This window comes from Camelina sativa, chromosome 1, assembly GCF_000633955.1.
Source record: "Camelina sativa cultivar DH55 chromosome 1, Cs, whole genome shotgun sequence".
NCBI lineage: Eukaryota > Viridiplantae > Streptophyta > Magnoliopsida > Brassicales > Brassicaceae > Camelina > Camelina sativa.
The window spans coordinates 1,803,751-1,819,546 of NC_025685.1; the positions used below are offsets into that span (position 1 = coordinate 1,803,751).

The 15,796-nt window shown below is 39.8% G+C and overlaps 4 protein-coding genes across 6 annotated transcripts in view; 1 reads left to right on the forward strand and 3 right to left on the reverse strand.

The window, feature by feature from the left end:
* Nucleotides 1–1,194, reverse strand: part of LOC104711311 (pentatricopeptide repeat-containing protein At3g05340) — a 5,333-nt gene extending 4,139 nt beyond the window's left edge. The window contains 1 exon segment of the mRNA XM_010428036.2: nucleotides 7–1,194. Within this exon segment, the coding sequence (XP_010426338.2) occupies nucleotides 7–1,116 (1,110 nt within the window). The 5' untranslated portion in view covers nucleotides 1,117–1,194.
* LOC104711166 (probable Xaa-Pro aminopeptidase P) lies at nucleotides 1,258–5,157 on the reverse strand. 2 transcript variants are annotated; one of them, XM_010427944.2, is made up of 13 exons: nucleotides 4,799–5,157; nucleotides 4,397–4,522; nucleotides 4,184–4,303; nucleotides 3,792–4,067; nucleotides 3,500–3,672; nucleotides 3,172–3,426; nucleotides 2,792–2,853; nucleotides 2,520–2,710; nucleotides 2,302–2,410; nucleotides 2,059–2,213; nucleotides 1,875–1,967; nucleotides 1,674–1,754; nucleotides 1,258–1,469 (listed from the first exon to the last, which is right to left on the reverse strand). In XM_010427944.2, exons 1-13 carry the CDS (start codon nucleotides 5,117–5,119, stop codon nucleotides 1,395–1,397), a joined length of 2,037 nt encoding a protein of 678 aa, XP_010426246.1. In that variant the 5' UTR covers nucleotides 5,120–5,157; the 3' UTR covers nucleotides 1,258–1,394. The 2 variants fall into 2 exon arrangements, with proteins under 2 accessions (XP_010426246.1, XP_010426180.1); XM_010427878.2 differs by having other exon boundaries at nucleotides 2,792–2,943; nucleotides 4,799–5,156.
* On the reverse strand, nucleotides 5,235–7,814 carry LOC104703450 (receptor like protein 30). The gene is given in 2 exon segments (XM_019244543.1): nucleotides 5,235–7,146; nucleotides 7,148–7,814. Coding segments are annotated over 2 exon segments (2,295 nt in total). The 5' UTR covers nucleotides 7,748–7,814; the 3' UTR covers nucleotides 5,235–5,451.
* On the forward strand, nucleotides 8,759–15,796 carry LOC104711393 (protein ALWAYS EARLY 2; the record flags this gene model as incomplete). Of its 2 annotated transcripts, none has more annotated exon segments than XM_019244545.1 (20): nucleotides 8,759–8,899; nucleotides 9,686–9,797; nucleotides 9,888–9,986; nucleotides 10,068–10,133; nucleotides 10,263–10,340; nucleotides 10,574–10,748; nucleotides 10,978–11,237; nucleotides 11,344–11,695; nucleotides 11,955–12,008; nucleotides 12,186–12,460; nucleotides 12,546–12,602; nucleotides 12,828–13,084; nucleotides 13,524–13,593; nucleotides 13,671–13,849; nucleotides 13,924–14,200; nucleotides 14,298–14,483; nucleotides 14,589–14,741; nucleotides 14,900–14,977; nucleotides 15,055–15,327; nucleotides 15,612–15,796. In XM_019244545.1, coding segments are annotated over 19 exon segments (3,153 nt in total). In that variant the 5' UTR covers nucleotides 8,759–8,899; nucleotides 9,686–9,698.

A 15,796-nucleotide genomic window follows, 5' to 3' on the forward strand; every position in this document is an offset into this window, starting at 1 on the left:
ATCGACAAACGAAACTCCAAGAACAGCTGAGACTACATTTGCATCAATCTCTACACCAGCTTGAAGCATTCTAATGAAGAACTGTATAGCTTCTTCCTCTGACCCATTTTGTGCTAAACCAACTAATATCACAGTCATGGAAACTTCGTCAACTTCTTCAGTGGACTCAAAAATCTTCCACGCATCTTCAATGCTTCCACATTTAGAGTACATGTCCATTAGCGCACTCTCAATGCATAATTCTGATTCAATCCCAAATTTCCACAAAAGGGCATGAATCTGTTGCCCTTCCATTATCCTCTGTGAGGCTGAACAAGCAGCAAGAGCACTCAAATAAGTTACTGAGTTTGGATGGACCAATCCTCTACGCATCAAACTAAACAGGCTTAGACCATCTTCATGTAACTCATTCTCTATCAGACCCGAAACCGCAGCTGTCCATGTGATGACATTTCTATGTGATGCCATCTCATCAAAAACCCGTCTCGCAGAAACCGGACACCCACATTTGAAATAGGATGTGATCAGTTTGTTCCCCACAGATATGTCCTTGTCATAATAGCCACATAAAACTGCTAAAGCGTGAATCATCTTGGTCACCAAACAAAACTCTGGCGTAACACAAACTGATAAAACAATCGTCAAGGTCGCTTGATCAAACCCACCAGACCCAAGCATTCGTTTAAGCAATACAAAACCAGACTCGGTCTCTCTGTTCCTCAGAAACCCGTAAAACAGTATATTCTGCGAGATAACATCTCTTATAGGCATTTCGTCGAACAACTGGAGCGCATCAACTAACTTCCCACATTTCACATACTGAGAAAGCAAAGAGTTCCAAACGACAAGAGCATTTCGATGGATGTCAGCATCTACAGGCTCGAAAAACTCAGGATTCTTGATAATGGAAGCATGGAGACAAGGACCCAGATGAGGAAACCAGCCTTCTCTGCCGCAGATGGATAAGAGAAGGCTCATATCGACATGATTGAGGAGAAAAGTGGAGACTTGATAACTTGGGGTTTGCCGGATTAGGAGTTTCGAAGGGGACAAAACGGTAGACAAACAAAGAGGAAGGTGAGAGGTCAGTTTCTGAATCATCCATCTCGAGTTCATTCGCCACCCGTAGAATCGAGTATCCCGATCGTTAATTTCAGATTTTGGGAGGTTGGGTTGAATTTAGCTTCTGGAAAAGATGCTTATGCAATTCGAGAAAATTAGGAAAATTAGTAAAAGCTTTTTTTTTTTGTAAAATACGATAGATCATATTTCTCTGTTTGTAATTTACACACACGAATACACGATCAATATAAAAGGAGCAGATTCTGGTTATAATCCTTAAGGATCAAGTCTTAAGTTTGCAGGTGGAAACAACAACACTTGGCGGGGTTTGATCATGATTTGGCTAACGGTCTTGTGTTGTTCCAGAGCCACTGCTGAGTTGTAGAACCTTCCAATAATGGTGAAACCTGCCAAAGAAATACCCGGTTCAAAAAACTGCAGCTGTATGTAAAAAGACTTTGATCTATTACGCTAATAAGACAATCAAAGCCATGTTTCGTTTTTTATGTGTTGATATGTCTTGCTTTGAAGACACATGCAGGCCTTGTGTCTTAAGACTCATCTACTTGGCTTTTGGAGAAGGTAAGTCAAAAGTAGTTTTGTGGACTAACCTTTTCCCAGACTTCCGCGTGGTAACTATTCAGCCAGTCAATCTCAGTATCAGATAGCAAAGAAACATCAACCATTTTTGTCTGCAAGGTTTAGTGAGTGAGATCAAATGTCAGGACAAGGGAAAAGCTAGAAGAAAACCAGAAGGTTCCTCTGACGAGATGAATGCGAGTTAGATCAGACGAATGGGGATCACTCCATACCTGAATGGGGAAGAATGTAAGCTTCTCAAATCCAAGGTATGTAACTCCACCAAAGCGGTTTGGTGTTTCAGCATCTCTCACATGAAGGAGATTCTGCAAAAGCAGACCATACAGTTGTTAACTAATGTTATATATCTTACAAAGACTGATTGTCATGGACTGGTGAGTGGTGACCAAGTCGCACCTCAATTCGGATCCCAAATGCATGATCTTCATAATATCCAGGTTCATTGCTTACTATCATGCCATTCTGGAGAGGGGTCATGTTTCCATACCGAAAACTAATACTTTGAGGACCTTCATGCACATTGAGTGCAGCCCCTACGCCGTGTCCAGTCCCTGTTAGGCAGAAAAAATATCAGAGATCAGCATGAGTTCCTAACAGAAAGTTGTTCGTGAAGAAAGGTCAAAAGATCGAATAAAGTACCATGGCGGTAATCAAGTCCAATCTTCCACAGAGAAGAGCGTGCAAACCCATCTAATACAAAACCAGGAGTACCTTCTGGGAACACGGCTTGATCAAGAGCTATATGACCCTACAACCAAAAAACCAATCAGACAGCAACCCACACAGGTTTGTCTGTTCAAGATAGGTAATTAATGGTCATCAAAAATGATGGGAAAAAGATGAGCCAAATCCCCCACCTGCAAAACTCGAGTGAAACATTCTTTTTCTCGTGCAGAAGGTTCACTAAAATGTACTGTTCTGGTGATGTCTGTTGTTCCATCAACATATTGAGCGCCACTATCCAGCAAAAAAAGTTTTTTAGGGTCTACACGACTGCAGCTCTTTAGCTCGGGTTTATAGTGTATAATAGCACCATTTCCACCGGAACCTGCAAGAGTAATTTGAGGAAAGGAATGCATATCACTCACTAAGTGTATATCGACTCTGTGGAAGATGACAATAATCATACCACTTATTGTATCGAAGCTTGTATCCATAAAACCATCTTGCAGTGAACGAAATTCAAGGAGCCTGTCAGCCACATCTACCTCTGTTAGGTTCGCATTCTTATGCACTTCTTCTTCCAGCCAAGCCCAGAAATGAGCTAGAGCAGCAGCATCTTTGCATAAAATAAGTGATGAGCCAAAGACATTTCGCATACAAAATAAAAAAGAAACCAAAAATTTCCAGAAATGAGCTAGAGCAGCAGCATATCTCCATATAAATTTGGTCAACCTAAGTTATTTAGCATTTGAAAGTACAAAAGAAACCAAAATCTTCAAGAGGAAACTTGAATACTTTAAAGGCGGATGGATTAGGGAAAGATGGTATTGCAATGAGTTTCTCTACCTCAAGTGAGAGTTCTTCATTCCCTGTAGCTCGGCATCATTTTTAATGGCCTTTGCCCACGAAATAGGAGATTGCATGTAGATGCCAGAGGGATTCGCAATATATCCGCTGGAGCTATCAGTAAATTTAGGCTTAGCTCTTTCTTCGCTTTCAGAATTCCTCGAATATCTTTCACACGCAGATTTGTAGGTACTAATGATAGCTACGTTGAGGGATGATGGATCCATCAGAAGCTGAGCTCCACGTGCTGCCAGACTGAGAAAACTCAAAGTGAGGTAGATTCCTTTTTCTGAAGCTTATAAATGAACATGTACAATCAATTTCTTACCTATCTATTTCTTGAAGAATAGAATCGTAAGGTCTAAGTTCGATCCCTGCGTTTTTCAAATGATCTTTTACCTCCGCCGTTACTTTAGAATTATCTATAAAGAGATGGGCTTGGTCAATCTCTACAATAAGATATGCGTACATTACAGGTGAATGTGGAACATCGCTCCCTCTCTGCAATCAGCAAAAGCACAATATAACATCAATAAAGTGGGACCTAAGTGAAGAATAAGCTGAGATTAGTGGCACAAAACTAACAAATTCAAATGTAAGGTGCTAATCTAGAGTCTTACCAGATTAAGCACCCATGCAATCTCATCAAGCATGGATATCACAATGGCAGATGCGCCAGCATCCATAATTTGATTCCTCAGAGTCAACAATTTTGAGGCCACATCGACACCAGCATACTTCAAGTCATGTATCCTTATTTGTTTGCTTGGAGGCTTTGGCCTTGAGTCCTTCCATATCTCATCCACAAGATTTACATTGTACAAGTAAACCAACTCATGATTCTTCTTCGATATAACCTTCTTCAGTTCCTCAGCAGCATCGGCGGAAAAAAGAAACTGCTCCCTTCATAAATTCCAAAGTATTGTAAATACAAATCATAAACTACAAATATTGAAGCTATCTAAGAATGAATACCAGATGAAATACTAAGGAGGTTTAAATAGTAGCTTACAGGGTCAATACCAACTCTTCCACCAGGAGCCAAAACATCAGCTACCCATTCACTTGCCGTGGGGACTCCTGGATTACCAGCACGCATGAGACTCCAACTTGAGTTTAATTGCTTCTCCGCCTTTGATACAATTAATTGCAGCGAATTTAGATAAGAAACCCCACATTTCCTTTCAAAATAGAAATCAAAATGATAAAAAAAAAAAAAAAAAACCTGAAGAAAATAGCGGCCATCTGTCCACAGAGCTGCCTTGTCCTTGGTGACAATAGCGGTACCAGCACTTCCGGTAAATCCTGATAGATAAGCCCTCCTCGCATAGCACTCTGCGATGAACTCGCTCTAGTACAAATATGACGAAATATCACACTCAAGCCATGAAACACCCATACAGTTTAGGGATACAATATAAATTTGTGACTTTCCCATAAGATCTTAAGCTCCTATGATGTAAAATTCACCGAAACAACTCAAACAACCTCAAAAGAGCAACACATTACTAACACCAAAATAACGAAAACAGGAGCAAAGCTAATTTCATGAATTCCTAACACAATTTATCATTGAAATATGCAAAGTGGAAGACATTCCAAAAGCATAAGAAACTGTGTTTTAAACCTGATGTGCATCTTGTGAAGGTATGATGTAAGCATCGATTCCAACACCCGGATCAGAGAACAGCCGCCGGATCGAGGTAAGTTTCTCGTCAACGACTACTTTGGTTTGAGCTTTACGAATCTCTTTGGAAGACTTTGCGGTGAAGGAGGAAGAGCTGCTGCTACTAGCATGGCACCTCACGCCAAAAGGGGGTTTATACGGTAGTTTCCGGTTGATCAAAGGGAGCGAATTGAAATTGCGGAGGAACGGAGTGTGAGAGTAACGTGAGGTTAACAAAACGAGCCGAATCAGAGACGGCGACGAAAGAGTTAGAGGCATCATCGCCGGCGATATAAGCAGGAGAATCACACAAGACTGAGAGAAGATAGATAATTTGTGTATGTATATTTAGGGAGAATTGTAAAACAGTCCCCATATTATTATAAATCTTAAATAATGTGCATAACTAAAGATAATTGCATTACAACCCCCCACAATAGTCCAAAAATTATTGGAGATTTCTTCTGATCAGATACCACAGAAGCATTTTATTACAATACCAAAAGGTAAAAAAAGTTACAAACACAAAGAATATATTATGTACAACACTCACAGATTTCACAACGAACATATTATGAGAGATGATGGTGTTCAACGAGCACTTTTGATGACTACTAGGCTACTACTCTGCGCTTGTTACGACGGAACTTTTCCATGAACCACTCGTGTTTGTGTGAAGCAAAGATATGTCCAACAACTAATCCACAAAACACACCAGGTCCGTAGGCTATAGCAGCTGCTATCCAGTTAATCACTTGTTCTTTTGGTTCCGACAGTTCCTCGGATTCTCGTGGTGTTGAATTCGGGACATTAGCTTTGCCACAGATTTTCTCGAGTCCGGAGAGCTTGAGGTTGTCCATGAATACAGAACAGTTCTGGCTTTGAAACTGTGTACCTTGTGGAACTGGACCTTCGAGAAGGTTGTGGGAGAAGTTCATGGTCGAAAGAAAAGAGAGGCTACCAAGATCTCGAGGAATGTGACCTGACAGCTGATTACGAGACACGTCTAACGTCTCGAGGTTTGTCAAATTTGCCAATGCTTGAGGGATGTTTCCAGTGAATGCATTGCCTGACAAGTTGAGAAGACGCAGTTCAATCAACAAACCAATGGATTCAGGTACACTCCCACTAAATCTGTTTCCAGAGAAGTCAATGGCTCTACACGAATATGGGATCTTTAAGAACTCTGTCTCTACTCCTTTATATATCATAGTCATCGAATTACTATGGCTGAACTCTGGCCCTTCCTCCCCCATGTACAAATCCTCCGTACCTAGATCAGGGACCTCAGATGTCACCATCTCACGCCAATTGGAGAAATACAAAGGTGACAAAGTCCCACTGAAACCATTCTGTGATATATCGATGAATCTCAAATGTTGAAACCCAAGAGATGCGTGGTCATGATATAAAGACCCGTGGAACGCATTAGACCTGAGGATGAGGACACGTAACGATGGCAGAGAAGCCAACCATGATGGAAAAGTGTCATTGATTCTGTTGCTTCCCACATTCACAAGTTCAATATAAGAGCAATTCATCAGTGATTTTGGAAGTTTTCCTTCCAAACGGTTGAAGCTAACGTCAACTGATCCTAACATGCTAGCATTGACAAATACGTCTGGAAGGATCCCGCTGAAGCTGTTGTTACGTAGAACTAGCCCTATAAGCCAATAAGTTGAATTTTTAAAACAAGGAGGGATTGAGCCGTTGAAAAGATTGTTGGACAAATCCAAGAACTTTAAGAACCTTTGGTCGCAGATCCATTGCGGAAATGGTCCTCCAAGTGAATTCGAACCAAGATCCAACTCAAACAGTGCTTCTCGCCCAGAAGATGATGATGGCTTTCCAAAACTGTTGAAAGAATTGTGGGAAAGTCTCACTGTTGTCAATCCACATATGAAACCTGGTACTTGGCCTTGTAACTTGTTGTTCGAAAGACTAAGATGCAGGAGGTTGACTAACTTTGATATAGAAGTTGGGATTGTCCCAACTAAGTTGTTGTTGCTGATATCTAGTTCTAAGAGACTCTGAATCTTAGATACAGATTCAGGGATTGGACCATCGAATTTGTTATTAGCAAGGTATATCTCCGAAAGCCTAGACGATGAAGATATGTTCCCAAACTTTATAGGTCCCCTGAACTGGTTTCCTTCCAAATCAAAATACTGTAACGAAGGAATCGTGAACAAAGACGTAGGAAAAGTCCCGGAAAAAGAATTCTCACGCACGAGAAAATATTCCAAGTTGTGGAGTCTACTCATATCAGATGGAAGCGTGGATTTAACGTGGTTAGAGGCAATGTTTAAGGAGGACAAAGCTGGTTAGATTTGGTAGTACGAAAGGGAAATTTTCCAATGTAAATAGGTTGTTTGAGATGTCTAGAGTAGACAGCTTTGTGAAATTGGCAAATGAAGTAGGAATATTACCACTAAAGCTGTTATCAGAAAGTAAAAGGTCTCTAAGTTGGTTTAGGTTACTGATTGAAGCAAGAACTTCACCTGACAGTTGATTACCCGAAAGGTCAAGATGGGTGAGACGAGAAAGGTTTCCTAGTGAAGAAGTAATCTCTCCATAGAGATGGCAATCACTAAGAGTTAGGTTCTTAAGTTGCTGGAGTTTGAAAAGACCACTATTTGGTTTCAAAGGGTTGTTAAGAAGGACATAACCAAGGTCAAGTGAAATCACCTCGCCAGATCTAGCATCGCACGTGACACCACTCCAAAGACAGCAATCACTACTCTGGTTCCATGAGCTTAACGATGGAACTGGAAACTCGTGTTTGAACTCGAGAAGAGCATCCCTTTGGTCAAGACCGCAATAGTGAAGCCTAGGAGATGCGGCAAGAGTGTGTAGAACGAGGGAACACAAGAGGAAGAAAACAATACCAGAAGGGCTTGGAATCATCATTCTTGTAGTTTGTTTTGTAACTAACTACTATGGTGTGGTGTCTCTTTAGAGAGAAAGATAAACAAAACTCAATTGTAAAAAGCTAGTATTTATTAGTAGACTTGTCCATCACCTACCTAATTCTCTCTCTAGTCTCTATGGCCAATGATGTCTGCCACTTGCGTCAAACTTGTCCGCTTGTCGAAGACCAATATGGATATTGACTCCCTAACAAAGTCTAAAAGTTTCTCCTTTCTTTAATATTACTTTCTCTGTCGCTAACTTTTCCAAATTACCTGAACTTATCCAACAATCAAAAGCTTATAAAAAAGCTGTGAGATATCATTGGCGAGTTCATAATCATCGTGACTATCTGGTCGTAAAACCCGGTCGGATCTTCGCCGTCGCCCGTCCCTTTTTTTTTTTCGGCCATGGAACCGCCTCTATAATCTGAACTTTGAGGGCTATAATATGTTATGGCTTTTTATTTGGGCCTTGTACTTAAGCCCAATATAGAATCAGATGTAGCTCGATTGGCCCGTTTAAGTAAAAAAAGTCTAGCTAAAGCGTTGTCGTTTTGAGGATTTGATGAGGAGTTATTATAGAGAGATCTTCAAGAGATTAAAATTGTTTTTTGCCATATATTTAAAAGATCTTTGTATATATTTCAAATATGATCCTGTGCTGCCGATACCAGAATCACAACGAGTGAAACGAAAACAATCTAACGATGTAAAGATCATTACAATCCACGTGGACGTTCAGGATGACACATGTACTAGCTTCTGAATTCTGATACTCAAAAAAAAAAAGTGACAAATAGGGAAAGACTGATTGGCTGAAGACGTCCATGGTGTATTCAAGTTTCGCGGCAACACAACACACTACAACACACCTCTTCATTATCTTTCTCTCTCCTCTTTTTTTTTTTTGTTTTCCTTTTTTTTTTTTTTTTTTTTTTAATTTCGTCTTCCTCAGTTTACTTCTCTCTCTCTCTCTCTTAAAACCCTTCTTTTAAAATTTTTTCTCATCAAATTCTCTCTCTTTTATTTGAAAGTAAAGTCTCGACCTTTTTCTCTCTCTCTCTCTCTCTCTCTCTCTCTCACCTCCGAGGCGAGCCACCACCCCCTTTGTTTTGGTTATCTATTTTCACTCTTCAAAGTCACCTAATTGGTGAGTGGATCTGTCTTCGATTAGGGTTTTTAATGGGTTTTCCTTTTCTTTTTTCCGTTTCAAATTTTTCTTTCGTTTGGTTATCCAAATTTTCCCGGAAATTTTTTTCTTCCGTGTTAGTAAGTGACTTGTGTCTTCAATCGAGTTCCTTTTGTTCTCAACTGGGGTTCTAATTGTTTTTTTTTTTTTGGAAGCTCACTCGATTGAAACTTTTCTCTCTCTTTATTTCAAATTTTTTTTTGCAGTTTCAGATTTGTGGGAGTCGTCTGCGTTTTATTTTTGGGTTTAGGCGATGGGAGTTTCGATTTTTCGATTCTGTGTCTTCTTCTTTCTCAAATTTTAAAACTCATTTTCCACTGAAATTTGGATTTCAAGCTCCTAACTTTTGTTTCCCTTTTGTGAGTGAGTTTTCGGCTGTTGGTAAAATTTGATTCCTGAATTTTTGAAATACCCAAAGTTGATTCCGATTCTGATTTTTTTCATCTCTTCTCCTCGATTACTGCAACTATTTAGCTTCCCCAACACTGCTTTTTTTTGTCTGATCCAAGAATTAGTTGTACTCTCCTCTTGTTTTAAAGTATTAAAGTTTTGATTTTTTTTTCCTCTTAGCTCACTCAAATCCACTGTTTGAGTTTTCCCCTGGTTGAATTTGCAATTCATAGTTTGTCCGGAAGCCAAATCTGCTTCTTAATTTAGTGTCGTGTGTCTTCTTTGTCCATATCAGTTTAAAGTTTGTCTTTTTACAATTGCATTACTAGATTCTAAATATTTGAAATACTTGTGCAGATAAACCTGCAAAATGGCACCGGTGAGGAATTCGAGGAGTGTGAACAAGCGTTTCACCAATGAAATTTCCCCAGGGAAAGATGCTGGCAACTCGAGAAAAAATAAGCAGCGTGTGAGTTAAAATCGTGTCTTTATATCTTCAAATTTGAATGACATGTGTTACTCTGGTGTATTTTAACTGTGCTTTCTTTGCTTATCGTAGAAAAAGAAATTGTCTGATAAGCTGGGACCTCAGTGGACCAGAAAAGAACTTGAGCGTTTCTATGATGCTTACCGGAAGCACGGCCAGGAGTGGAAAAAGGTAAATAACTGTTCCACTCACATATAGAGTTTATGTGAGTTTCAATGGTTTCAGAATTGTTAAGACTATTTTTTTGTACAGGTTGCTGCTGCAGTTCGGCATAGCAGGTCCATTGACATGGTGGAAGCTCTATTTAATATGAATCGGGTATATGAGGACATGCTAAGTTTCGCTTTTAGTTAGAATCGATGTGGAAAGTTTCTTTTCCAAGCTTTCATTTAATTTTTGCAAATCCTACATAATGTTGCATTTCATAACTTTCGCTTGTTCTTCCAGGCATATTTATCTCTCCCCGAGGGAACTGCCTCTGTAGCTGGCCTGATTGCGATGATGACAGATCATTACAGTGTCATGGTGAGAAATCTATTTTACTAGGCCTTTCACACATAGGAAGTGACCTGCCAGTAGATGAAAAGAATGAAATTTCGTGTTGGTTGGTGAATTACCTTTGATAGTTAACGTGAGTGAGTAACACGGGCGACATTAAAAACTTTGAGTTTTCTGTGGCCTATCTGTTGGGTCGGTTTGTATGTTTGATAAAGTTATGTGGACACGATTGTAACCCATTTGTATGGTATTTCTTCTAGGAAGGGAGTGGTAGTGAAGGAGAAGGCCATGATGCTTCAGAAGTACCAAGGAAACAACAAAAGCGCAAACGTGCTAAACCTCAGCTTAGCGATTCTCGCGAGGAAGTTGATATACAACATTCAGTTGCTTCCACAGATGGATGCCTCACGTTTTTGAAGCAAGCTCGAGCTAATGGTAAAGTGCTACATTGTATTAACTCATCAGTCTCGTAATTTTTTTTCTGATCTCGTAAATGATAATTATATGATTTTCCCCCTCATTATATCATATAAGCGGGTGAGGAAGTTGGTTACTTGTTCTGCATTTGTTATTGACTTTGTATAGTCCAGGAATTAATATCCATCTTAGTACCTGTAAACCAATTATTTCAAGAATATGTAAATTTATTTCCTAGTTCATGTAGGAACTCAGCGACGTGCCACTGGAAAACGCACACCACGGGTTCCTGTACAAACTTCATATATGGGCGATGATAGAGAAGGCTCTACGCCACCAAATAAAAGAGCTAGGAAGCAATTCGATGCCAATGATGATGTCGCACATTTTATAGCGTTAGCATTAACAGATGCATCGAGAAGGGGAGGGTCTTCAAAAGTTTCTGAATCACCAAATAGAAGAACAGAACTTAGCGATAGCACACCGATCAAGAGCTGGGGGAATATGGTATCTCTTGAGCTTTAGAAAATTTTCAAGCAGTTATCGTTTATGTTATTTTTTGTATAAGCAATCTTCACTGGAAAACACTGTTCAACTTTGTGCTTTTGACTAGTCGCGAACAAGAAAATCTCAATCAAAGCACTGTGACAACTCCATTTTCAAGGAGTGGGTGGGAAGTAGCCAAGAAAGGAAGCTTGAATCTGATAAAGATACTGCCTTGTTGATGGATATGGAAGGGGTTAGCGAAATGGAGGCTCCTCCGAAGGCGAAAAGATTCTACAAGAAAAAAGTGAAAGTCGAAGTCGAAGAAGCAGAAGGTAATGATTCTGATGACAATGGAGAATGCACTGCCACAGAGGGGGTCAGAATTAAATCACAGAGACGAAAGGCAGCTATTGAAGCTTCAAGAAGGAAACATTCACCGCGCAACACAAAGAAAAAAGATAAAAAACTTACTTCTGGAGGTAACAACCAATCATATTTTAACTTGAAGCCTGATTATTATATCAAAGGTCCAATTTTATGTTCCAGCGCTAGCCCTTTTTATAAGGAAAGTGTAGAAAATTTATCATCTCTTATAGGCGTCAACATGGTTTTTACAACCTCTACTCTTTATTCGATTATCTGTCTTTTATGCATTGTCCTTTTAAGTTTTAACTAACTATCTTCATCTTCTGCTAAAAACATATGGGGATGTGAAACTTATTGCTATTTTTCGTGTAGATGGTTTTGGTGCTCTGCAAGAGTTGGCTGAACTGTCAGCTTTGCTGGAATCAGGTGCGTTTTTGTAGGTTTTCTTGTGACTTAAACCATGGCCCCTGAATGTACCTTAAACTTGGGGGTTTTCTAGATTTCCTCAGTGAGTATGTAGACTGGGTTAATTCTGCAGCTTTCACTGTTCGGATTAGGGCCTTTACCTGTCTTAATTTGTTAAGTTTAACTATATTGCATTAGGTTCAGAATCATCTGCTCGGTTGAAGGAAGAAAGAACAGAATACGACATGGACGAGAAATCTAGCACACCAGAAGCTACATCCTCAAGCAGTCATGGGGAAAAAGCAAATGCAGAACCAGATGATAGTCTCCTTCATGCAATCTCTTCTGCTGAGAATACTAACAAGAGAAAGCCAAAACCTTCAAGGCAGGCATCCACTGACTGTGATGCTGTTCCCACAGAGAAGCTACAATCCCAAACTAGTGGCAGTTTAAGAAGAAAACGTAAACCAAAGGTTAGCAAAATAGTTCTTTAAATTTTCTGTGCACTTTCTTCTCGGCATTTTTTAGCTGTATATGTGAATTGGGTTCAATTTTCAGGTACTGGGGGATGAAGCTCCAGCAGATTTTAGTCAGAACAAATCCATAAACAAAAAGGTATTCTCTATATATGTTGAATTAGTTGAAGCACTTTTTGAGTCCTACATTACTCTTTGTACATTAAACTTTTAACCTTAGTTGAATTCTGTGATCTCTGTTTTCTATCCTTTAAAACAAGTACTAGAAAATGCATACTAAACTATTCAAGTTTGTGCTTCTGAAGAAAACGTTTACCTCAGTACCTTTAAAACAAGTACTATAATTTGGTTTATTGTGTTGCAGGAATTGCATCAAGATGAGAATAATATGAAGTCTTTTGTTAGAACAAAACGTGCTGGTCAAGGTCCAGCTCAGTCAAAACAGTTAAAAACTGTTCAGGCGTTGGAGGAATCTGCTACAACAAGCGATAAGAACAGACCTGTGATGGATGTAATAGCATCAACTAAAGAAATTTCTGATTCGGGTCCAGCCAGTGTATCTCAGAAACCTCCAAACAAGCGTAAGATAAGTCTGAAGAAAAGCTTACAAGAAAGGGCTAAATCTTCTGAAACCATACATAAAGTTTCTCGTAGTTCCAGAACTCTTTCAGTACAGGAGTTTTTCTTAAAGGTGGAGCCTCTAACTTCACTTCTCTTACGCACATTCAGTATCTGGTACATCTAAATATTTGTTTATTCCAATTTCAGGATAAGCTTTCTACTTCTCTGTCGTATCCCTTGGCACGTCGAAGGTGCATATTTGAATGGTTCTATAGTGCTATCGACCATCCCTGGTTTGCAAAGAAGGAGTTTGCCGATTACCTAGCTCACGTGGGACTTGGTCACATGCCAAGACTCACTCGTCTTGAATGGAGCGTCGTTAAAAGGTTTGTTCAAGGTTATTGGAATGCTGCCAGAGAATATAGGTAGATTATAAAAGTTACTCTTTCTGTTTTGGCAGTTCTCTTGGTCANAAGAAAAGCTTACAAGAAAGGGCTAAATCTTCTGAAACCATACATAAAGTTTCTCGTAGTTCCAGAACTCTTTCAGTACAGGAGTTTTTCTTAAAGGTGGAGCCTCTAACTTCACTTCTCTTACGCACATTCAGTATCTGGTACATCTAAATATTTGTTTATTCCAATTTCAGGATAAGCTTTCTACTTCTCTGTCGTATCCCTTGGCACGTCGAAGGTGCATATTTGAATGGTTCTATAGTGCTATCGACCATCCCTGGTTTGCAAAGAAGGAGTTTGCCGATTACCTAGCTCACGTGGGACTTGGTCACATGCCAAGACTCACTCGTCTTGAATGGAGCGTCGTTAAAAGGTTTGTTCAAGGTTATTGGAATGCTGCCAGAGAATATAGGTAGATTATAAAAGTTACTCTTTCTGTTTTGGCAGTTCTCTTGGTCAACCGCGAAGATTCTCTGAGAAATTTTTACAGGAAGAGAAGGAGAAACTTAAACAGTACCGCGAATCCGTGCGAAAGCATTATACAGCGCTTCGAACAGGTGCTAGGGAAGGGCTTCCTTCAGATTTGGCTAGGCCATTATCAGTTGGGAACAGAGTCATTGCCATCCATCCCAAAACGCGAGAGATTCATGATGGGAAAATTCTCACTGTTGACCATAACAAATGCAACGTTCTGTTCGATGACTTGGGTGTTGAGTTGGTTATGGTAATTCAAATACAACCAATTCCATTCACACATTTCAACTATTATGATTTATAGAGAAATAAGATCCCAGTCATTTGATCATCTCCTTTTATAATAGGACATTGATTGCATGCCTTCAAATCATCTAGAATACATGCCAGTGGGTCTAAGGAGGCAAATTGATAAGTGTTTATCTATGAAGAAAGAAGCAGAGAGCGGGAATTCAAACCTTGGTGTGTCTGTGATATTCCCTCCTTGTGGACCTGAAAACGTCAGCTTTCCCATGAATCCTCCTCTGAATCAGGTAGGGAAAGATTGATGTTTGACTAGTTCTGTTAGACCCTTTAAACCTTCTTAGATCTTCCTGTACATGTTCATGTTTTATGCCTTACCCAGAAATTCTCTACAGGGTGATGTGGTTGCTCCCATTCAGCATGGTAAAGTGTCAACCAACACTAGTAGTCCACAGCAGACTAATCATTCATATATCACAGCTTCTAGCAAAGCAAGAGAAGCTGAGATTCAACGAGCACTTGCACTGCAGCATGCGTTAGATGAAAAGGTAATGGATTAGTGATATTCTATTTTCCATAATGGTAGATATTATTGTTAATATGTTATCAAAATCGAATTGGATCATAATAAATAGATTTTTGAGTGCCCAAGGAATTTAGGCCTTCTGATTAACTTGAATAAATTTATACCTGTGCTGTGTGACAGGAAATGGAGCCAGAGATGCTAGAAATTGTTAAGGGTTCAAAGACAAGAGCGCAAGCAATGGTGGATGCAGCTATAAAGGTATCGATGCAGCCGCTTTCCTATATTCTCCAACAAACATATGTTTTGCTAAGTTATGGTCACTCTACGGTCTCTAGGCTGCATCATCTGGTAAGGAAGGAGAAGATGTGAAGAAAATGATCCAAGAAGCCTTAGACTTAATTGACAAACATCAGACATTGCGCGGCTTTAAGTTCAAACATAACGAGCACGTAAATGGCAGCATAGACCCAAATCAAAATCACAACCCATCTCCCTCAGACGCCTCAGACCCCAACGATTTTAACTCACAAGATGGTTCAGAGAAAAACGAGGCTCAAATCCCTTCAGAGCTAATCACCTCCTGTGTTGCCACTTGGCTCATGATTCAGGTAATGAGGAAATTGCTTATAGAAGGATTGCATACCCAGTGAGATAATCTGGAGGGGCCTTTATGAATCTGTCTAGAGTTGCTTTTGGTACTAAACCATGGCTTTAATAATACCTATCTTTTTCTGAACATTGAAATTAACTCGGGAACTTTTAAACCTTTGCTTAGATCTGCGTGTGCCAAATACCACTTAACCTAGGCAGAATTGGATTTATCATCTATCCTATATCTGAATGAGACTGCAGCTTCATAGTACATTGAGCTTTGCTTTCTCGTGACTCGCAGATGTGCACGGAGAGACAGTATCCTCCAGCTGATGTGGCAAAGCTTATAGACGCAGCATTCACAAGCTTGCAGCCACGATGCCCCCAGAACCTACCGATCTACAGAGAAATCCAAACGTGCATGGGACGGATCAAGACTCAAATCCTCGCCCTTGTACCAACTTGAAAAGCCAACTCATTTGGGTT

What these genes read in the sequence shown, in the direction of transcription:
- LOC104711166 (XM_010427878.2), bottom strand. Translation starts at nt 5,119, where the DNA reads ATGATGCCTCTAACTCTTTCGTCGCCGTCTCTGATTCGGCTCGTTTTG. An exon ending in GAAGAGTTGGTATTGACCCT is followed by an intron (nt 4,068 to 4,183) that starts GTAAGCTACTAT and finishes TGAAGGGAGCAG; the next exon opens with TTTCTTTTTTCCGCCGATGC. An exon ending in TGGACTTGATTACCGCCATG is followed by an intron (nt 2,214 to 2,301) that starts GTACTTTATTCG and finishes TCTGCCTAACAG; the next exon opens with GGACTGGACACGGCGTAGGG.